At 40.6% G+C, this 24,486-nt stretch overlaps 2 protein-coding genes across 3 annotated transcripts in view; one reads left to right on the top strand and one right to left on the bottom strand.

Annotated features, from left to right (window-relative positions):
* Window positions 1-24,486, bottom strand: part of ACYP2 (acylphosphatase 2) — a 110,549-nt gene that overhangs the window by 30,269 nt on the left and 55,794 nt on the right. Inside the window, exon 4 of one of the 2 annotated variants that reach the window (XM_045189440.3) lies at window positions 8,564-8,822. The exons of the other annotated variant lie outside the window; for it this stretch is intronic. Coding sequence (XP_045045375.1) covers window positions 8,702-8,822 — 121 coding nt within the window. The 3' untranslated portion in view covers window positions 8,564-8,701. Of the gene's footprint in view, window positions 1-8,563; window positions 8,823-24,486 lie in introns of those variants that run through there. 2 annotated transcript variants of the gene reach the window in all.
* On the top strand, window positions 617-1,992 carry TSPYL6 (TSPY like 6). The gene is given in 4 exon segments (XM_071221357.1): window positions 617-681; window positions 1,229-1,338; window positions 1,341-1,637; window positions 1,640-1,992. Coding segments are annotated over 4 exon segments (825 nt in total).

The following is a 24,486-nucleotide window of genomic DNA, read 5'->3' as shown; positions in this document are numbered from 1 at the left end:
TGAGTACGTATGTTTAACATTTAGATATTATAAACATACTTTACATAATGTTTTATACTATATTTTAAAATTTTTGTAATGGCTCTGTGTAACCCTGGATGATTGGGTCACCCCTGCCACCCGGCGCTGCCAGCCTGGGGCAGCCCGCCCTGACAACACCCTCAGCAGACACACAGCCTCTTACTGTTTCAAGTACAGCACAAGGTATATTTGCTCTGTATGAGTGATATGTTAGTAGAAAATGATTAAGCAATAGGTATTAACTTTCTAGGGTAAATCATTACATATACCCTGGTACTCAAGTATTTTCTTCCCACTTCTCTATATGCTCTTCCTCAGAGGCAAGAGAAATGACTGCTGGGTAAAGCTAATTCTTGGTTAGTTCCTCAGAGTCTCTTTTCTGACCATTTCCTTCCCAAACACAATTTAATGGACTTTCTATGGGAGACAGAGGAAATTAACAAAGAGTACATCTCCTTTTCTTGTCTACCAATATTCTTTCCATTCTTTCCAAAGAACACATAAAAAGGTTCTTAATTTGTTAGATCTTAGGTAAATGCAAATTAAAACCAACATCCGATAGCATCACAAATCCACTAGAGTGGCGGAAGTAAGAATGGGAGAGACCATGGTAACAGACTTTGCTGAGATTTTGAAGAATGGACGTCACAAGACTGAACAGTGAGTATTGGGATATTGAAGGGTGGGTGTCGTGAGACTGGAGGGTGACTGGAGCAAAGGCTGGTTTGTGTAAATCCACCTTTTGTGAGGAAAATAGACACTAAGCAGTCACTGGCCAGGCTGCCACCAACACAAGCATCTTGGAGGGGGTCCAAAGGATCTCTCCCCTCCAAACCCACCACCCCACGACTCCCAGCCATGCCCTGGGAGACCCAGACCCATACCAGTGTCAGAAACTCTAAGAGGAGACACAGGTGATAACAAAGATAGGTGAGAGCAGCTTGAGGACTGTCACATGTCCCTTGCCCCAGGTTCCTGAAGGCGGAGTACCCCCAAAACCCTGAGGATTGTGACCATACATCCCAGATCCTAGGTGGTGGGGGTCGCAGTCATGCAATGGCAAAGCAGGGCAGGAGGAGGCCCCACCCTCCACAGGGGGCCTGGAAGCAGCCTCTGCCTCTGTGGTAACTGCCAGCAGCCTGAAAAATGGCTTTCAGCTGAGGAGCCACGCAGCCCTGGTGGGAAGGCCCTAGAAGCCTTGGCACAGGTCAGGGTCTGAGGTGATGGCTGGGGCATAGGCCAAGGACGCAAAGACTGAAAGGTGCACCATCTTCTCAACAGCAGCGGATGAGGAGGAGGGCTGAAGTGGTGGAGGTGAAGTCAGCAGGTGAAGATGGGGAAGGAGTGTAAGGAAACACTGGTAGGAGAGGTGCAGGACAAAGGACGAGGAGGGCCCTGGCCCCTGAATGTGGATCTCTACATGAACCCTCCGGAGGCTAGCCGGCTGGAACTGGACACTGTGAATGCTCAGGCTGATGGGGCCTTCCTCCAGCTAGAGCACAAGCTTGGGCCATGCGCCAATAATACCTAGAGTGAGGAACTATATCACCCAAAATATCCCTGACTCTGGGTCACCACCGTCCAGAACTACACACATCTGTTTGCCCTGATTAGGGGCTGAGGTACATAACCAATTTGGAGGTGAAGGAGCTCAGACACCCAAGAACTGGCTGCAAGTTCAAGTTCTTCTTTCGAAGAAACCCAAACTTCAGAAACAAGCTGATTGTCAGAGAATATGAGGTCTGATTCCCCAGTCAAGTGGTGTCTCTTTCCACTCTGATCATGTGGCACTGGGGCCATGAACCCCAGCCCTTCATTAGCAGGAACCAAGATGTCATCTGTAGCTTCTTCACCTGGTTTTCAGACAACAGCCTTCCAGAGTATGACAGAACTGCTGAGATTATCAAAGAGGACCTCTGGCCAAATCTACTAATTGGGTCACACTTCTCTAAGCCAAACACGATGCTATGACTGCACTGCCTTTTTCTGCACAGCTTGGGCCTTGTTTGTTCCCAGGGCCCCTAGTCTGGTTACTACCACCTATGTTTAAAAACCTGTTTTACACACTCTGCTCTGCACAGGGCCTGTGGACATTACTGGGTGTTAATAAAGTCAAGGGAGACCAGCAGCAGGCCACTTGGTCTATGTGATTTATGCAACTCCTTTGCTCTTCCTGCTCCTCTGGTCACCTATTGCTCTGCCTGCCACTGGCTATGCCTCCACCCCTTAGGCTACTGCTAGCTGGATGAACATTTTCAAGTCCATTGTCAGCTCCATTTTCTGGTTTTGTTAAACAAGGATCTCCAGGAACTGGTGATGGACCCAGGTTTCCTCCAAGCACATAAAAGACCTTTTATTCCTCCCATAAAAGATCTCAGCTCCTCCCCACCATTACCACCTGAGAGCCCTACGGGTTAACTGAGAGCCTATGACGAAGGGATACTTACTCTGTCAGGTGGTAATGGGAGGAGAAATACTTCTCTCAGGATTGGAATGAGAGAGCTGAAGGTGGCTGAAGTGTTAACTATATTGCCTAGAGAAGGGTTCTTTAAAAAAAAAAAAAAAGGCAACTTTGGACGTTTTTTCTCTTGTTTTCATAGACCTTATTTACATATGTGGAAGATTAATACTGAGCCATCATTTCACTAGGATTTAGTATAATTCTTTTACTTTGTCTGTTTCTGCTTACTGGGAAGATTCAGCTGTATCAGTTTTCGTTTGCTTTCACTGGGAATATTTTGAAGAATATCAGTCTCTTTCCTGTACAATAGAGACTTATGCAAATATTCATAAGAGTTTTCAACTTGTTTCTGTTAAAACTACCTTAGGGGACTTCCAGTCAAGATGGAGGCGTAGGTAGACACGCTTCGCCGCCTCATGCAACCACAGAGAGAATTACAACTGAACTTCAAAACACATAATACCCAGAACTGTCAGAAAATCAAACTGTATGGAAGTCTGACAACCAAGGATTTAAAGAAACCACATTCATCCAGATGGGCAGGAGGGGCGGACACATGGAGTTAGGCAGAGAAGTGAGGAGACATGATGTGGCATGGAGAGATGGCGGCAGCTGAATGGGTGGTCCCACACTCACATGTGGTGAATAAAAATCAGGAGGGACACTTTGGGAGTGAGCAATCCCAGTCCCAGGCCAGACCACATAGCCCAGGGTTCCAGCACTGGGAAGATAAACCCCCATAACTTCTGGCTATAAAAATCAGTGGGGGTTGGTGCAGTAGAAGAAACTGTTGGATTTTCAGGAGACTCCTCTTAAAGGGGCCGCATGGTCTTAGAACATAAACATTCCCACCCACTCTGGGATTCAGGGGCAACAGCTGGAAGGGTGCCAGTTGCATATGGGAAGTAGGTGAAGTAACTGGAAACAGGGAGAGTGCCGGGCAAACTTCGGGAAGGCAGGCAGCAACAATGGCCCCTCTCTGAGCCCTCCCCACACACAGAGCCACAAAGTGGTAAAGTGGGTTGCCCTATCCCGGCAAATACCTAAGGCTCTGCTGCACGCAATTTACAGGCACCTTTTTTACAATAGGCCACGCTACTATGACAGGGAGTCAAAGCAGCTCTACCTAATACATAGAAACAAACACAGGGAGGCTGACCAATTGAGGAGACAAAGAAATGTGGTCCAAATGAAAGAACAGAACAAAACACCAGAAAAAGAACTAAACAAAATGGGGAAAACCAACCTATTAGATGCAGAGTACACTGGTACTCTGGTGATCAAGATGCTCAAGAACTCATTGAGCATGGCAACAACATAGAGGAAGAAATGAAGGCCACACTAAGTGAAATAAAGAAAAATCTACAGGGAACCAACAATAAAGGGGAGGAAGCTGGGATTCAGATCAACGATTTGGAACATAAGGAAGAAATAAACAGTCAACCAGAATAGAACGAAGAAACAAGAATTCAAAAACAATGAGGACAGTAAAAGAAGCCTCTGGGATATTTCCAAAAGTACCAACATCCAAATCACAGGGATGCCAGAAGAAGGGGAAGAGCAAGAAACTGAAAACTTATTTGAAAAAATAGTAAAAGAAAACTTCCCTAATTTGGTGAAGGAAATAGACATACAAGTCCAGGAAACACAGAGAGTTCCAAACAATTTGGACCACACTAAGACACGTCATAATTTAAATGCTGAAGGTTAAAGATAAAGAGAGAATCTTAAAAGCAGCAAGAGAAAAGCAGAGAGTTACCTACAAAGGAGTTCCCATAAGACTACTAGCTGATTTCTCAAAAAAAAAACTTTCCAGGCAAGAAGGGACTGGCAAGAAGTATTCAAAGTGATGAAAAGCAAGGACCTACAACCTAGATTACTCTATCCAGCAAAGGTATTATTTAGAATGGAAGGGCATAAAGGACCCTTCGACACGACAGCCAGTGGCAGTACTTGCAGCAGCTTCTTGAACCCTGATTCCTAATTCTGCAATTCCAATTCCCAGTCCCTAATTCTTGACCCCTATGTGACCCCTGCACACACAGTGGATTGCATGATGGGAGAGGAACCCTGGGTTTGGGGAACCAGAATCTTTTGTAATGGAAAGCAAGCATGCCTGTTCTTTGCTGTGAAGGGAAGCATTATGTTTATTATACTGAACAGTATAAACATATACTTTGCTCCAAAGAAGCACAATCTCTTTTTTTCAAGGCTAGAAGCAAACCTGCCCTTTGCTCTGGAGGGAAACACTCTCTCTGTCTTCTAAGGCTACTCACAGATGTCCTTGAAAAGATTTTTCTGAACAAAGGCAGTTAGTGTCTCCGCTCGCAAGCTGGGCAGAAACATCAGGGACCCATGAGAATTGTCTCCCAGCAGTTTGGGGGGCGGGTACCTGTTTACTGGAAGGGAGTGTGAGGGTGGATTCTGGAGGGCTGGTGATGTTCTGTGTCTTCATCTGGGTGCTGGATACATGGGGGTATTTAATTTGTGAAATACTTCTATATGCATATTATATGTTAATAAAATATGCTTAAGAAAAACAAAAATTAAAAAGAAACCCAAACCGAAGAAAAATTTAAAACCAAAAAAATCCATCATTTTTCTGGAACCTCTATGCTAGAAAATGATTGGCCAATTTCAAAATATGTTTGAGAAATTTTGGGGTAGGCCACAAGTCCCTATATGAGAATTCTAATAGGAATTTTTACTATGCCACATTCAAATGGCTAAAATCCATTTTCTGAGAATAAACGATGTTCAGTTATCTGGGTGTGGGCCATCGACTTTTAATATTTAGCACTCCTGCTCATTTTATCAACAGACCTTCATCTGAATTTTTTAGTTATAAACAGTTCACCACTCATGGCTTGTAATGGCTCATTTTCAAAGCCCAGGTCTTCCAGGCAATAAAGGACAGAATGCACATAGGGTTTAGTCCTGTTGTCCAGCGAGGACGGCGCTGTTCTGGGCACGGGCCCATCGTGCAGTGCCGCTGTGTAAGACGGGACGTATCAAAGCTTCCTATCTTTTCTTCTGAGGCCTCCCACTTTGAGGTATAAATATTTCTCGTGACAATTAAGAGTTAAAAGAGGAATTTCAAACTGCACAGTTGGGACCCAGCACTGAAGACTGCAGTATTAATAGCAACAAAATCTGTAAAACTTCTGTAATGAAATCATTTCATTTGGGCTTATTTGAGCAAAATCTTCCCATTTCTGTATATAGCAAGGTATTTGGGGACAACACAGATAATGCAGTGATGAAAATGCAGGGTGTCTTTTTTTTTTCTTTTTTTTACATAAAGGATATAAAAGTAATTAGAAAAAGATTAGCATTACTTTTGAAACATAAGGCAGATTTAATTATATCTTTATAATTCCTACTATTGATTCATATAGTATATTATAATTTTAGTTTATTTATTATTTATACAAAAACCAACTTTTAAAAAATATTTTATGTACTTATTTTTAGAGAGAAGGGAAGGGAAGGAGAAAGAGAGGGAGAGAAACATCGATGTGTGGTTGCTTCTCATGCCGTCTACTGGGGACCTGGCCCGCAACCCAGGCATGTGCCCTGACTGGGAATCAAACCAGTGATCCTTTGGTTTGCAGGCCCACGCTCAATCCACCAAGCTATATCAGCCAGGGCTAGTACATCATAATTTTAAATAGTGTCTAAATACATGGCTTGCCCTGTAGTTTCCAATGGTATTGATAAAGGCGTAAGAAATACAGGGTACTTTGTTTTATATGAAGGAGTCCAAAATCCAGGTTTTTAGTCTGTTGTACCACAATAGATGAGGACAGGAAAGGTGGTAGGGGAGATTTTCAATTTTAGCATTAAACCAGAGTCTAGGGCATTACGCTAGTAGCACTTCAAGTCACAAGGGGGGCACCAGGGTCTTAAGAGGGCTCTGCCATAGACTGTAGGCAAACCACCGAATTCCAAAGACAATTTTCCTCATCTTTTTAAAGCAGGTTTGAAACATCACTTCTAAGTCTGAATTTACCTACCCTTTAAATATAAGCTTTCCACAAGGTTCTGTGGCCTCCACTGGCTTGCTTTCTCCGTACTCTTCCTGGGTGACCTTAGCCACTTCCAGGGCTTCTGCCATCCCCTTGGAGATAAAACTCTTCAACCAGGGTCTTGGATCCTGACTCCAGCCAGGGTCTGACGTGTCCGTTTGCACAGTTTCCAGAACTGCTCTCTTCCACATCCATTTTCATGTCTACATCTCTGGTCTACATGGCTGGAAACTTCCAGACTGCCCTTCCTGCATCCGGTCTTTCTACCCTTCAAAACCATTCACAAAATGATCAAGTCCCTTTTGCACATATATCCTTGTCAACACACCGCTGTCTGCAGGAGAAAAATCCAGACACCCTAGTATTGCATTCGAGATCAGCTACAGCCAAGCCCCTGCCTAACATTCTGGCCCAAGCCCACTCACTTGCCACACCCTTTTATTATTCCTCAAGCAACCAATGTACTGTTGTGCCTTTGTTCACGACGTTCCCTAATCTTGGATTCTGTTCCCCACATCCTCACCTATGGAAATCTTACCATTCCTTCCGAAGTCAATTTAAATGCCAGCCCCTCTAAATAACCTGCAAAACCACCTACCTCCTGCAGCATACACTTCGTAGCATTTACTTCATGGAAATCTATATTGAAGTTCTTTCATATGTTAGTAGTTTGTATATGTCTTTTTCACTCAATTGTAGGTTATCTAAGAGATGAGATCATGCTTCAGTTATCTTTTTCTTTGATGATAAATAAGACACAGTTTCTGCCCTCAAGTCGCCTAGAGTCAAGCATAGGATGCTATGGGACACGCAAGGGAACCATATAACCCTTACCTGAGGGTTGGGGTATCAGGGAAGGCTTATACTATTATCAGAGGTAGCTTTTAAGTTCCTTTCTAGACACCATACTAGACTGTAAGCTTCTTCAGAGTAGGTATCTATCTTTTCCTCTATGTATCTCTAAGACATTAGCATTGTATCTAGCACAAGACAGACGCTCCGAAATTACTTAATGAACGTGTAAATAAAAGATGCCCAAGTCCTGTATAGCTCTAAACATGTAAAATAGGGGTCATGTTAGTCTTTTGTAGTACTTTCGTATTTCACTTATTAGATGGTCAATAAATAATAACTGTCTGATGAAAACCTAATTTAAAAAGTTAACATATTTTAGGTTTGAGGTTTTATTTTTTTAATTAATTAATTTATTTTTATTCAGTTACAATTTCTGCATTTTCTCCCCTTCCCTCCACCCCACCCCAGCCAGTCCCACCTCCCTCCCCCACCTCTACCCTCCCCCTTGATTTTGTCCTTGTGTCCTTTATAGTAGCTCCTATAGACCCCTCTCCCCACTGTCCCCTCCCCACTCCCCTGTGGCTATTGAGGTTTTAGATCAGCGTTAATTGGCATGGCTGCCCGTATCAGCCCTAAGAAAGAAGAGCCAGTGCAGACCTCTGTCAAATCCCTACAAGCACCTTGGTTCTCTCTCTCAGAAAGGAGGACATGTGGCTAAGTGGGCGGTCTTGCAATCATAGATCCAAATTGCATCAAAACTGTGGTATTTGCTCATTAATCTCCAAATTCATATAAGTTAAGGAAAATCACAGTCGTTATTACAGCCCTTAACAATAGGCTGGACTAATAACAGTTTTAGTCAGCAAGGCCCAACATCAGAGCACCGCTGTGCTGAGCACTTCATGTACAGTAGTCTCTCGGCTCTCACACAGCTCTGCATCTTGCAGATGAGGAAAGTGAGACTACGCTGAGGTTATGTCACTTGTATCCAGTCACTAAACCGGGCAGTGAAGCCAGGACTCAAACCCAAGTCTGACTCCAAAGTCTGATAACTGTACGTGAATAGAAACACCATCCTTCATTTTGCAGCAGAGAATTATTAATCAATGTAATTTGCCCAATGGCTTAGATTTTTTCCAGTTGTATACAAACTTTCGTAGCATACAAAACTTTTTCTAATTTTGATGTTTATTAATTAAAGTTATGACACAAAAAGTGCGAAAAATGACAAAATCAGAAGTGCAGCACCAATACGTAGTTGCTTATGTTTTCCCTTTAATATTATAAACATGACCTAATTTATTTTGCAATCCAAATACCACACGAACGAATATGAGAGGCAACGGCACTGATGACACATCTACTGTTGGTTCAGATCTCTTTGCTAAAGGCTCCGTCACAGCTGCAGCGCATTTCCAGGTGTCCAGAGGCTCCAGCAAGCCGTCTTCCGCTCTAATTCCAGAAGTTCGGCAGCAGGAGACATTGCACTTTGTCCAGGAAGACCAAACGGCAGAGGTCTTTTGGGGTGGAAAAGGGATTATGTCACTGTCTAGAAATCTTTGATAAACTTGGCTCCTCGCAAGGGCCAGCTGGGGGAAGAATGCACAGGCAAGCAGCACATGCGAGGTGCCAGAATTGGGATGGGAGGAGAAGGATAAAATGGGAAAATCTCAAGGAGAATGCACAATGGAAGAGAAAAATAGTCGTAAGAGAAATTTTCAATGTTAGCTTTGTATCCCCAAGGGAATACTAAAAGAGGGTGATTTTTTTTTTTTTTTTTTAGTTCCAGCTTGTCTCCTAAAATAATTTTGTGACTTCTGGGGGGAATTGCAATCTTCCTGTGGTTGGAATTTATTACTCCAGATGGGAGGGGGGTGGACTAGAAAGTGTTAGGTTTCCTTTCTGAGCTTTGATCCTATCATTCCAGAGAGGCTGCAGACACCCCGGGGGCTTCGCTACTATTTAGAAACAGGGTTAAACTGAATAAAGCAGAGATAGATGGAGGCCTCCTTAACTTGCTAGAATACATCTTAGCCCTGAAGCGACTGCCACACTTGCTGGGGCAGCAGCAGGCAACATTCCCAGTAAAGTCAGGAACAAAGAAAACTGCTCACTTGTCACCGCGGTTACTTAACAGTAATGGATGTTAGACAATACAATTAATAACAGAAAGAAACTAGAGGTACAGAAATTTACAGAAGGCAAAAAAAGTATCACAATTTGTGATTGTTATGGAAAACCTGAGGTATGCAACTGAAAATGTGCTACAAACAGTAAGAAAATTTAGTAAAGTAGCATGATACAGAATTACTACAGATCAATACATTTTGGATGAAAAAACATAGTAATAGGATGAAGTGAGGGATGAATCCATTTACAATAGCAACAACCAAAGATGAAATACCTTAAGAAAAATTTTAGAAATATGTCAGATTTATGAATACAACTTTAAAGCATTCCTGAAGGACACAAAGACTTGTACAAAGGGAAAGGCAGACTGAGTTCTTACACTGCAAGCCTCAACCTCATAAAATTGTCAGTTCCTCCTAAGCTAATTTAGAAATTTATTGTAATTACAAAAACAAAGCCAAAAATCGAAGAAGGGGTGGAGGAGAGAATTAGACAAGTAAATTCTAAACTACGTATCAAAAAGTACACAAAACAAGAATTTCAAGAAACCCCCCCCCCCAAAAAAAAGAATAGAAATGAAGGGATTATTCCTAATGCTCACTATAAAATAACATGAAGCAACAATCATTAAAAGCATAGTCCTGACCCAAGAACAGACAGATGAATACATGGAACAGAACAAGAAGTCTAGAAATAGACCCCAGAGCATACAGAATTTTGTGTCTGATAAACGTGGCATCTGAAATCAGTGAAGAAGCGACGGACAACTCAAGAATTGTCTTGGACAACTGGAGAGACATTTTTAATAAAATTAAGTTGGATTCATGCCTTATGCTGTACGCCAGGTAAATTCCAAAGGAGCAAAGACTTAAAGTTAAAATATGAAATCAGAAAAATACTACAAGAATGCAAGGGAGAATTAACTTGCAGGGGGGTGGTGGTGAGGAGGCCTTTCTATTTAAAACCTGGAGGCATAAAGGAAGAGATTGATAAATACAAATACATGAAAAAATTTTAAAATATACATGGTAAGAAAAATTCCATGGAAGGGTCAAGGGAAAACTGACAAACTGGGAATACATAAATCCATTTCGAGCAAATTCTTAGGATGGTGGAAAAGGATATACACTTCGGGCTGCAACTCACTGTTCCAGGGATCTGCCAAAGAAGACGTTAATTTAAGATTATTTATTTTACCTAAAGCGCCAACTGTGTGTTTATTCTGTCAACTGTAACTCTGTTTTCTACTGTAATGGAGGAAAGCAATAACCGCCATGCCCCCGGGACAAAATGAGCAAGACAAGTCTGAAATCGTCTCACAGGACACCAGTGAGGAGCAGGGTCACCTCAGGATGACTAAATTCTGGAAGGCTGTTCTGTTGACAAGGCTGGTTGTTGCCCTTTTGTTAGATGCCGCGCTGCACTCGCTGCAGACTGCAGTGACTGCACCATGAAGTCATTTCCACAGTGGAGGGCCCGGGTGTGCACTGGAATGCTAAGCACACAGCAAACCCACTGTTTGCTACCTTCCCCAAGCATGCCACAGTCACGCCGTCTGCACTTCCACTGGGCCTGGCACAGCCAATTTCTCCCACATACTTCTATTACATCAGAAACGGTTTCGTACGCTTCACGGCAATACATTTCATGAATAAATCTGGTACCACTGGAATATGGTTGATCCCTTGAACAAGAACTTTATTTGATCATTCAAGAGAAGAATATGACTACCTCTGCGTCTCCAAACATAGAGAAATATCTCATAGAGGAAAAAAAACCTGCAAAAGTTTTTGTCCATCTCTTCCCCTGACTTCAGATAGAAACAACACAACACTATCAGAGGTTTGGGTTGAAGAAGTTTGAGAGAAAGCCCAGTGTTACTGCACCTTTTCAGTGACTTTTTTTCAAGTTAAGCCTACCTCCTGAGCACCTGAGTACATACTTCAAATACTTTTCTTTAGTAGAAGGTTTCCTTTTTTAGGTTCTACATCACACTTAAAGAATAGTCTGAGAAATTTTAGAATAGTCTGAGAACACACTTCGCTATAAGACCGCTATTTCCATGGAAATTTGGATAAGGATCAGCTGGCATATATTATAATTCCCCAGGATATGCCTAAATTAGAGATTAATTCAACTTTTACAATAACTCAATTGACTTAATTTCAAAAATGTTTTACATGGCTTGTCATTCACAAGCACTGGGGGAGAGGCAGGGGTGCTCCACTGTGGTGGTCCTTGCTCCAAATGTGAGAGGATCACACCCTCTGGACCGTGTCTATGATATTTAGTCTCCAGCTAACCAAATGAAGAGAAAAGAACACAAATAAAGGCTGCCTGATTATAAGTGCAGATGTTATCAAGAAAATGTTACAAAACCTCAGTGAGAACAGACATTCATCTTTGTAGCCTAAAAGTTTTCTCTCTAGAATTACTAAAATAAAATAAAGTGCTAAATCCGGGTTGCATGTCAAAGGTGAAAGGGATCTGATTTTGCAGCATAAGCCACCGAATCCAGAAAAACATACTCAAGGCCAGACTGTTAGATAGTAGAAGGCCCAGGTCTAGCACCCAGGTTTTCTGACTCCACGCCATGGTTGTCTTCACCTCATCTGCTGAAGAGCTGCTCATCTCATTAGAGAATTGCTGTTTTGTCTAATAACAACCAGCAATTCTTAATTTTAGAGAGAGAGGGAAGAAGAGAGGGAGAGAGATGGGGGGAGAGGGAGAGAAAGAGAGAATGAAACAGCTATGCTGTTCCACTCATGCATTCATTGGTTGATTCCTGTAGGTGCTCTGACTAGGGATTGAACCTGTAACCTTGGCGTACAGGGAAGGTGCTCTAACCACCTGAGTTACCCCTCCAGGGTGAGAGTTGCTCTTTTAAACTGCTCGCTTTGTAATATAAACCTCAGTCTTGGGGATTTCGTCATTGGTATGCTGAGACAGGGGATACTACAATGATGCACTTCCTAGGACCAAAATAAAAATGGGAAAATAAAAAGCTGGAGGAAAAGTTACTGATGTTTAGAGGACTTCTACATCGGAGACCACCTTTTCAACCTGCTAGTCAGAAAAAGAAACAGCCCCAGAGTGAAGAAGAGTGAGTTCTCCAGGCCACGAAAGTTTGACGTGTTACTCTTTGGAACAAGGCAATTTTCTTTTTAGATTCACTGCTTGCCAAGAAAGTTTCGGCACAGATGCAGACTGCTTACCGAATGAGGTACATTTTCCACTCTAATTTAATAAAGTGATATCTAGTTTATTTATCATTACCTTCTTACTTAAGGGATTGTGATTTCATGCCTCATCTGAAATATAGCTTCTAAAAATGCGACACTGAGGTCATGGTGACCCTTCCTCCTTCTTCCCTGGTCACCCAGGCACACCCTCCGTCCTGCCTGCCTTCCTTAAGCAACCCCAGATCCCTCTCCACCATTCACATGGTCACACAGGGAGGACCACACCTTTACCTGCCTTCTGAGAAGACATTCCCACCTCTAATGATGGAACCCTCAGCACCTGGACCACTGGAGTCACGCTTCCTTCTAGGGAACACTCTAACTTTTTAATTGGAGAGTATATGTATAATTTTTGTTATAAATACTTTAAATTTAGGGATTACTTATAAAGCCCTTAGTTTTCACAAGAGGTGAATCCTAAAAACAAAGAAATGAATAGGTTCATATGTAAATATATGACATTTAGAAATACTAGTATCTTCTTCCCTATTCCACAATGAAAACAGCATGTTTGGCTCTCTGGTGAGCCATGACTGAGCCCCTCTATTTAGAGTTTGTTGGCCACACCACCCTCCTAGGCTGCCAAGGGTGGTAAAGTAAGAATCTCATTAAGTTTTAGTTCAGCTGTGAAAATGCTGTGCCCTGTATAACCTTGGTAGCTTAGATGGCGTCCTGAAGTTTCTTAGTCATTATGAGCTCACTGTTTCTAGCAGGGACATATGGTACAGCCTCAAATACTCCTCTAGTTCATATCAGATGCTAATGATCCTATTTCAGGGGTGAGGAATGGGAGGAGCAATGGGGCGGTGGCTGCTTTCCTCCTCAACCTTTCCAGGAAGCATTTATTTACATCGTTAGCTTCATTCTAGACAAGAAAATACACAGGCAGAGGGCAGAGGTTCTGAGTTGATGACTTTATCAGTCCCATTTCTGTTTTTAAGCTGACTAAAGGAATAAGACAGAGCCGTTCTTGCTCTCTCTGAGGTAGTGAAATGTTACAGTATGACATCTTTCCTTTCAGACAGAATCCCTTAGAGACATTCCTGTAAAAGCAGCACAGCCCAAGAACATCAGGAAGGCATGCTGATAACCTCAGGCAATCTAGCAAAACACCGTTGGTGCCAGGGAGGCAAACACTTCACTATTAGGAAAGTCAAGTCTCCCCAGCCAAGCAGCTTTGACAGACACTACAGATTCTTTCTGAGTGGCTATAACAACTGCATATTGTACGTAGGTCTAGGCACTATAGGTGGATTTGTGATTCATTTAGGGAAAGAAATTTATGAAAGACATTTACATGATCTGAGTTAGGCTTTTTGCCCATAGAAATGATGTATTCATGTGAGTTGATAAATAGCTGCACACTAGATAGATATCCATTCAAACAACAAATGAAATAAACCAGGTAGTGCCCAGGTGCTGGCCAATTTCGCCTTTGTACTTAACAAGCACTCACAATATTTTGCAAAAATAATCTAATAAATTTGTATGTGCAGTCACAGGAATTATACCCTATGAAAAACACTGAAAGAGTATTGAATGCACATATTCATTAATTCAGTGGAGAATAATGAATCTTATTTTGTAGGTGCTATGGACTCAGTTATGAATGTTGAAGCTCCAATGTGATGATATTAGAAGATGGGGCCTTTGGGAGACAATTAAGTTCAGATGAACCTAATGAGTGTGGGGCCCTTATGATGGAATTAGTGCCCATGTGAGAAGAGAAGTGACACCAGAGCTCTCTCTGTGCCATGGGAGGACACAGAAAGAAGGCAGCCACCTGCAAGCCAGGAGGAGGGTCCTCACCAGAACTTACCATGCTGGCGGCCAGATCTCAGATTTCCAGCCTCTAGAACTAGAAGAAGATAAATTTCTGCTGTTTAAGCCACCCAGTCTATGGTATTTGGTTATGGCAGTCCAAGCTAATACAGTAGGTTTAATTTTTTAAATTAAATATCTTTTAATGTTCATGGAGCACATGTCTAAACTAAATGAGGAGATGCCAGTTGAACTAATGAAAGCAATATTTTCAAACATATTGTTTCATATTGCTACTTTAGATAATGAGGGTGGATAAAAATATGATCAATGAGGCTATCTTTACATACCAAAGAACAAAATATAGATAATGAAAATTAAAAGCCTTAGTTTACTTCTCCTTATCTTCTTTGTTCATTTTCTATAGAGAACTCTATCTTCCTATATCCATTACCTGTTAATCACTCATTCATTCATCCCACAAATTATCATTAAGCACCAAACTCTGGAGCAGGCACTATTCCAGGGGTTGGGATAGAGCTGTGAGCAAAAATTTCTCTTCCCTCATGGAGGTTACATTCTAATAGAGGGAGACAGATAATAAGCAAATAAAATTAAACACATATGTGTCATATTGTAGTAAGTGGCATGAAGAAACATAAAACCAGGCAAAGGTCTAGAGTACAATGGGGAGAGGAGGCAGGTGGGTGACAATTTTGAAAAAGTGATCAGGGAAAGCATCTCTGGTAAGGCCACACTCGAGCGGAGACCTGAACCATGAGAGGGAACGAATCTTGGGCATGTCTGAAAACGGTATTCCAGGCTAAGGAATCAGTACGTCCAAAGTCCCTTAGGCAGGAGCACGCTTGGCTTGTCAGACAGTCAGCAAGGTAGTTAGAAACAGCTAAGAGAACATGACAGAGTATGGCAGGAGACTGGGTCAAACAGGTTACCAGGGACGCATTTATGTGTGCCTAGTAAGTTAGGAACGAGAAAGTCCCCAGAAGGGGGGGAAGAAAGAATGAGAAAGCAGCAATATTGAAGATAACAGCTGAGACTTTCCCCAAATTGACAAAAGTCATTGATTCTGGTAGCTCTGTGAACCTATACCAAGATTTAAAAAAAAAAAAGCACACTGTGGCATATCAGAGTAAAATGGTTGAAAATCAGAGTTAAAAGAGAATATCAAAATTTAAAGAAAAAGATAGGTTTACATCAAAGGAGAAAATATTAGATTGGCAGCTGACTTCTCAAAAGAATTAACAGAACCAGAAGAAAATGGGATGGTATCTTCAAAGTGCTGAAAGAATATAACCATGAACCCAGAATTCCCTACCACTGAAGTTACTCCTCAGTAATGAAGGGGAAAACAGACATTTTCCAGGGAGAATCTGTGAAGTTTTTCACCAAAAGTCTAAAGAAAATATTAAAGGGATTCAGTTCCCAGATGGAAGCTCAAAGGTGCAAGAAAGAAGAAAGGACAAAAAGCAAAAACATATGGTTAAATCTAAATTAATTTTAACTGAGTATAGCAATTGTTATAATAATTTATTAGGGGATTTTAAGTATATCTAAAATGAAAATGTGTGAACAATAGCACATAAATTATATTTTATTGAAGGAGACTTTAAAGCAAAAACCATTACTAGAAAGATACAGGAATACTTCAAAATGACGAAAGTTTAAGTTCTTCAGTAAAAGATAATGATTCTACTTTTTATGTCCCTGATAACATAGTCCAAAATTATATATTAATCAAATATTGATAAAAACAAAATAGAGAAAGAAAAAAATCAGAGAGAATTTAACATACCTCTTTTAGGTACAAAAGAGAAAACAATTTATAAAGATAGAAAACATTTGAACAATACAATTCACATATTTGACCTAATAGTCACACATAAAACAGTGAACACTGTATCCCAAAACTGTAGAATATTCATTGCTTTCAAATACGCATGGGTCACTATAAAAATCAATCACATGTAAAAGCGGATGGCTGCAGATTCCAACAAATCAAATTCATACAGAGTAAATCCTTTGACCACTAAGAAATTAGACTAGAAATCAGTGTTAAGAATATGCTTGGAATGCTTATAAATTATGAACTACCTAACAACTCACGGGTCAAAGAAGAAATCACAATGGAAATTAGAACATATTTAGAAGTGAATGTTCTGAAAATTTATTAGATGTAGTAAATGCATTTTAAGAGGAAAATTCATCTCCCCAAATTCATATAATAGAGAAGAAAGATTGTAAGGCAATGAACTAAACATCTATTAAAGAAGTTATAAAATAAGTTGAATCTAAAGAAATCAAAAGGACAAACATTAAAAAATAAGAACAGCAACAAGTAAAATAGAAGACAAACATACAATAGAGAAGATCAACAAAGATAAAACCTGGTTCTATAACTGCCCACACCGCTCCCCTACTGTGGAGAATAATAAAGAAATACGGAGTAAGCTTAAATAACCAGTATCAGGAATAAAAGAAAGAATACCATTAGCATTACAGAGCCTATGGATATTAAAAGAATATTATAAAAACTGTACATCAATAAATTGTACATTGTGAAAATTCACCAAGTTTTATGCTTAACACGTGCATACTATATATTCTGTTATATTTCAATAAAAAGTCAAGAAAATATGCACCTTACAAAACCCTGCAGCACAAGAAGAAAAAAACTGTGAACAGTTCTGTATCTATTTTAAAATTGAATCAATAATTAAAAACCTTCCCACAAAGAAAACTCGAGGTCCAGTTGGTTTCACTAGTTGATTTAAACCAAATAACATCTACCTTAAACAAATTCTTCTAGAGGATAGAAAAGAGAATGGAAAACACCCTCCAGCCTGCTTTACGAGGCCAACAAACCTTGCTGTCAAAGTATGACAGGGGCATTAGCAGAAAGAAAAATCGCAGTCCAATTGCATTTCTAAACATAGGTGCAAAAACTCCAGGCAAAATGTTAGGTAAATGAATACAGAAATATGTAAGAAAGAGAGCTAATACGTAATAATTAAGGTGAGTTTATTTCAGAAATGGAAGGTTAGTTTAACATTCAAAAACGCAATCAGAAATGCAAGTAATCTACAGTGACAGCGGGTAGACCAGCGGTCGCCTGGGGCCAGCGCGGAGGGGAGGGTGGGAGGAGAGGCACTGCAGAGAGGACTGCAGAGGAGCACAGGGGAACTTTCAGAGGGGGGGATGAGTGTGTTCACGCCTTTGATTTCAGTGATGGTTTCACAGGCACATAGATACGTGAAAATGATCAAACTCCATACTACAAATATGTGCAGCTTATTGTACGCTATCATACCTCATTAGTTTTTAAAAAATCAGTGTAATTTACTATATTTACAAAAGAAAGAATCCACATGATTATCTCAACAGATTTAGACAAAACATTTGGTAAAAGTCAACTTTCATTCATGATTTAAAAAAATAACTCTTAGCTAACTGTGGGGGTAATTCCCTAAACTGATAAAGAGTATCTTTTTAAAAACTCCTATAGCAAATTATCTTAATCCAAGGTAAAACATTGAAAATTTCCCACGTGAGACTGGGAACAAGACAAAGATGCCTTCCTGGTACCACTTCACCTCCTGCTCCATTATGCCCCTCGGTGATTTCGGTGACATTGACCATGACATCAGGTACAGGTTTGAACTAAGCAGATTAACCCATTCGCTGTGTCCAGTGTATGATTCAGGAAAGGGCAGGGATAAGCCAGTCGATGCGCTCCAATGCCCCGCTCCCAGCGATTGTAGCAACGGCAACACAATATTTAAACTGGTCCAGTCAAAGGAAGCCAAGAGTTTTGTCTAGGAGAACAGGAGCTCCCCATTCCCATGGGGAGTGTAGCACAAGGATGACATGTCGGTAACTGCTGCAGCCATTTCTAATCAATGAGGGGAGCCATGGAAGCAGACGGAGTGCAAACTATCACAGAGAAATAGAGCCCCGCGAAGAATTACTCAGTTGTGTGTATAAAAAAAGAGTCCCTTTATTTTCTGAGCCAGGTCAGTTCTGATTCTTTGATATCTGCAACCCAAAGCCTCCTAACTAATTTGCTGCAAAAAGTACCATAATTAGTGCAAAGCAGTGGGTAGAATAAGGGAGACAAGAGTAAAAAGAACACGTGTTTTTTTAAAAAAATACAGATAGTCAAAAGTCATGGTAGAAAGTCACAGACCAAAAATTTCCTGAAAGGATTGTTATGATTAAATGAAATAGTGTATGTAAATCCCTTAGCACAGAATCAGAGGCACGCCCAACCATCATCATTAACTGCAGACAGCAAGAGCTAACGGGGCAGCAGGCTGTGTGGAGTGCCCAGGGAGGTGGGACCCAGTCTTTTGTAGCAAAAGCATTTTCTTATTATTTGAAATTATATAACTCTCTTGAACAGATAGTCTTAAAGTTCAGGTGCCAATGAGTGAGAACAGTTAGCTTTTACTGAAAACCAACATTTGCAATTTTATATACATTTGTTTTTCATAAGGACCCTGGGAGATAGGCAGGATTTGCAACTGACAGATAAGGAAACACACTCAGAGACTTGGTAGCATTTAAATGGGGACAGCTGGGCTTTGAGCACCGCTGCCTCAGGCCTGTGCTTAGGCTCCGCCTCAGGCCACCTCTGTAACAGGTGAGATGAAACTCACAGGTGCGCCTGAATGATGTCAACTGAAATAATTTTCGTGTCAGAAAGTAACTGAAGTTCCTGGAGGAGTCCTACGTTTCAGCAGTTTTTCTTCTGTAGATCTCAGATCCACTTCATAATAATAAAGCCATTTACTGGTCACAACACGACAAACGCACAGATTCAGCAAGAGAAATATTTTGGGGTAGAAACCACCCTGTATTATGTCAGCCATTTGGAGAACAGCTTCCTAGCAGAAGTGAAACTAATCTGGATTCTTAAAAGCATTTTGGGGAGATTTTTTAACAGCATTTATAACTAGATCTAGGAAAGCATGAACGTTAGAAAGCACAGATAATTGCACAGTCTTCAGAGCTACTATAAGATAAAATATGGAGCCAGTTGGATAAACACTACATGAAAGAAAAAATAAAATTTTTAAAAATTATTTTCTTCCACAGAATAGAGGACTAGACTAACAAATAAAAACTATTTAAATGATTCTCCTAAGTACTGCTATCTTGAAGATTTATCTTGTAAGGATACAAACCAAGAGCTCCTCAAATCATACATATTCTCCAAAAGTTATTACAAGACAGATAAACAAGTAATATGAATAATTAAATAACAATTTCCTATCCAATTATTTTTCCTAGTAACATTCTAAATGGCTTAGTGAACTCTACACCCAATATATCATATAACATATTATGTTTTTTATTTTTTTATTTTTTAAAGAGATTTTTTAAAAGATTTTGTTTATCTACTTTTAGAGAGAAGGGAAAGGAGAGAGAAAGAGAGGGAGAGAAACATGATGTGTGAGAGAAACAGCAAACAGTTGCCTCTCCCAGGCCCCCAACTGGGGACCTGGCCCACAACCCCCCAACTGGGGACCTGGCCCACAACCCAGGCATGTGTCCTGACTGGGAACCGAACCAGCAACCTCTCGGTCCACAGGCCTCAATCCACTGAGATACACCAGCCAGGGCATATTATTTTTTTTTAAAAGTAAGAATAACAACTTAATCTGGGTCATAAGATATATGAAAGGATGCTATTGAATTTTGTAATTACAATATGAAAATTCATCTGCCATTCCACAGTCTTTGGATCTCTAATGTCAGTGTTATACGATGCCTCCTCCCATAGAAGCAGGCGCTGCCATGGTGAAAAAAATAGTGTTAGTAAAATTAGTAAAATTTGACTCTTGCCTGGAACTGTAATGGCCTACCTGGCTTGGTGCCCTTGCTTCTCTTTCCTTCAGAGCTGAATCTACTAAATTAACCCTGACTTATAGCTATGCATCTGATTCTGGGGCCAACTCCAGCCCTCGGAGGGGGGGGGGATAACATAAGAAATCCTTTGTGGAGACATTCCTGCCTCTGCCCTGAATTACTGTTCCTCTGATTTTACTCCAGTCCACTGTGACTAGGTTCCTTGCCTTGTATACATTTCCAGTGGCTGGGTTTCTTACTGTGAAGTCTCAATCTCCTTCTTAGGGGTCTCTAATACTTAAGAGGACATTCCAACAATATCCAATATCCAATTCTTGTTGGAATAAACCTTTTTTTTTTTTTTAGGACTACCTTGTTATTTGGGCCACTTCCTAAATTATTTAGAACTTGGACCCTGTTGGGACCAGATTCCCCACCAGTTCACACCAGCACCGCCTATTGGTGAATTACGAATTTACTTTTCAGATTCATGGGAGGCAGTACTGCACAGTGGTTGAGAGTGTTGTTTCTGCAATCAGGGTCCCTGGGTCTGAAAGACAGCACAGCTACGTCTGACTCTGAGTAACATTCTTAACCTCTGTATAACCTGATTTCTTCATCTCCAAAATGGAGACCGACAGCAGCTACCTCCCATACAAGTAAGCTACAGCTAACACATAATACTGTGTCTGGTAAATAATGAACACTCCATAAATGTCAGCTGGTGCTATTATTATGGTTTCCATCTTCCCATCTAGAGAATAATAGGCTGCATCACTATCTTTAGTCCTTGCTTAAGGTTCAAGGTTTGCCTGATCCCATATGTCTATGAATTTATGATCTACTTCCATTCTTGTATGTGAAGTATTCCTTCCTAATTCATAGTAAATGCGATCACTTTCCTAAAAGAAAATAATAAGGGACTGAAAATCATTACTTTCATCTGTGTTCCCTCCCCTTCCCTCCCCTCTTCTCTTCTCCCCTTCCCTTTCCAAGACCTGTTCATAGTTCTCTACATCTATGAGATGCTGTTTTATGGCCACTCTGCCATATGGCTTGTCTTGAAGAGCAGCTAGGATTTAGCTTTCTGAGCAGCTGATTTGAAAGTTTTGCAAGATCAAGCCAAATGCTGGTAGTTTTGAGTCCCGGCCTGGTTCATTCCTACAAGGCCGCTTAGATCCCTGACCCCGAAAATGTAAAGCTGTAACTGGAGGTAGTATCTGAAAGCAGACACGCAGAGACCTTTGGTTCCCTTTCCACAGTTCCAAATACTTGTGGAATTTTTATAAAACCCAAAGAAATATAAATACTTAATATGAATAAGAATAAAAATGACATAGCATTCATTCACATAATTTGCTCTTATTTTAAGCAACACGGGTACCACTATTCATACACATAAAAATACCTCAAGTTGATAAAGTCTTAAAATATCACCATTTATTTCTGATATTTTAAGGCTTTATCACAAAGAACATAAGTATGACACCTTCAGAAGCAGGAGGCCAGAACTGTGTGTATATTTTAAAAACCAAGTAAAAAAGAGGAGAGAGATGAAAAGTGAGTGACTGAGTGACTAACTCCAAACTCTTGAAAGGAAGAGCTGAACGAGAACCCCAATCCCTAAACACCTAATACTTAGCTAAAATGCCTTTGGAAAAAGAAAAAATTCGTACTCATTCTTTGAAAAAAGACACTCTAAACACATACAGGTATTAAGGCTGGATTTAAAACTGAATATGTTTCTAAAGGTCCAATTTGGAACCCAAAGCGGCCAACTTCCAAATTCAACTCACATTCAACATTTGTACCTCATAGCTCTCAAGACAGATCTTCAGAAAATATGTATCTTTAGCAAAATAACAAGCTCTTACCCAATTTCATAGACTCAGACAGCTTTTTATTATTCCAGCCAAAGGTATTAATAAAAATCCTAAATTGCTTTAGAAAAACTTGATCACATTTCTTCAAGCATCAAAATGAGTGTGCTACTAAGATTTAGCTTGGGTACTAGGAATGCTGTATAATTTTCAATGTCATTCCTGAAACTCTAACTTAGGAATAATTTTTATACTGTGCTTCTATAGTTTCCTAAGTGTTGATTCACTGTAAGCGGTGGGGGGTGAGGGCTTAAAGGAGGGGTGTAGCTGCTGCCAAATCTCAACCTGGGCAAGAAAATCGAATTGTAAAAGCCTCTGTGTTCCACTGCTGGGGCCGAACCCTGTCACCTCTTCCAGTATTTACTTCTCGGTTTCACGGAGGGATTGATTACACAAACTCCTCTTGTGACTCGAGGCCTATGAATTCCCCTGCTGTTGCTTTACAGGGGTGCATCACAGAACGCACATTCACAGCTGTTTAAAATTAACACTTCTTTCTTATCAGAAATGGCTCCACTCGTTTCCTGACATCAATACATTATTGAAGGTTCTGTACTGTAAATTCTTTGTCCTTCCTGACTCTGCGCTTTCTCGCTGCCCCCAGCCAGTAACCACAACAAACTGTCTGTCAGAGGAAGCTGCAGTCTCACAAACGCACATAAAAATTCCAGACGCTCAACATCTTTGAAAGGTGGGTCCAGACTGATCTAGGAGAATCCGTTTTTACTCGCTTGGATATTGAAATATTTTGTTTTGAATTCTGAACGTGGGGCTGGCTACCACCTCCCAAAGCATCCAGCATGTCACACGAATTTACGGTAACAGTTAACACTTGGGCCACACTGGTGCCGCTCTGGGATTTCTGCAGTAAATACAAGTAATTAAGACCAGCCTGTTTATTATACAAGACTTCATTTTTTCACAAACTTTCCCATATTTTCTCTAAATATTTAAGTTACAGTAGGCACCAAAGTAGCAACTCCAGTGGAGTAAAACATGAGCTAGACACAGTAGAGAATTTAGTTCAACACCAGACTACCCTCCACTCCCCTGGGTTTCCTGCAGTTTTTCATCTTGGGTTAGCTTTCTTACATTTCTTGGCATCTTCTGGAATGTCGCCCCTCCCTGTTGTCCAATGTATTCAGAAAATAAATGCATATTTTGTTATATGTCTAAGAAAGAAATAAAGAGGAAAGAAATGCTTCAGACCTTCAAGAGCCAAAAAAGATTACCACTAATTGGGAATAATCTTTGTCATTGGGTCCTTATTAGTATGAATAATATATTATCCACTTATTTCCTTTAAAAGCTGTCAAATATAGAGATTAGCAGTTTAACTTTTGAATACAAGAGATAAAATTTAAAATGATGCTGGAAGATTTAGTGTCCCACAACAGAAATACAAACATCCAATTGATTAGAACCTCGTTGTGAAAATAATGTTCCTAAAACCTAAAAAGTACATATAAAAACCTAAAGTATGACAAAACTGTAAAGAGGAAGCCAATCCTGTCACTCCTCATCGTTTAAAAGAAAAAAAGTGTTATTACAGAAGTTTGTAACCAACCTTTTAAAATACCCTTAATATTTTTTTCTGTGTGTCTTCAACAGTCAAAAATATCATGGTTTATTTTTAAGTCATCCTATTTAATCACAGAAAAACGTGCAAGACCCAGTCACAATCACCAGCTTCTTTTCTGCTCTAATCCCTCTGCTCAGCCCTTTTCCCAGCTCGAGGTAGAGGCACACAGCTGTGCTGTCCACAGCTGCATCAGGAACTGCGAGAGGACTAGCACCATATCCCGTCACTGTGTGTATCCCTAGTAACTAACACAGTGCCCGGCACAATGCAGACATTCAACTGTCCTTACCTGAAAGGATTGGAACCGACATTCACAGGGTCTAGTTAACGAGCCCTGTCTCTGCTGTGCACCCAGGCTGGTAGTCCCTTCCCTGGCCACCTTTCCGTGCTTTAGGATTTGAGGATTATCCATTTCAACCACTTGCAGGAATGGATTTGAGAACAAACTTCCTTTTCCCACATCCGCCTACGTTTTTGCCCCACAAACACAATCTCTAATATCTGAGGCTACTACTGTACAATACAAAGCACTTTCAGGGGTGTTTTTATCTGACCCTCACAACCACTTTGGAGTTAGGTAAGGCAAACATTATACCCATTTGACACAGAAGGAACGAGAGGCTTAGAAAGGTTAAAGAATTTGATCATGGTCACACAAAGAGAAAACGGTCTTTTTGCAATCTTAGTATTAAGACCAGACTAACAGTAACACCACCAG

The sequence above is a fragment of the Desmodus rotundus genome, chromosome 5, assembly GCF_022682495.2.
Source record: "Desmodus rotundus isolate HL8 chromosome 5, HLdesRot8A.1, whole genome shotgun sequence".
NCBI classification, from domain to species: domain Eukaryota; kingdom Metazoa; phylum Chordata; class Mammalia; order Chiroptera; family Phyllostomidae; genus Desmodus; species Desmodus rotundus.
This window is presented reverse-complemented; position numbering and strand designations above follow the sequence as displayed.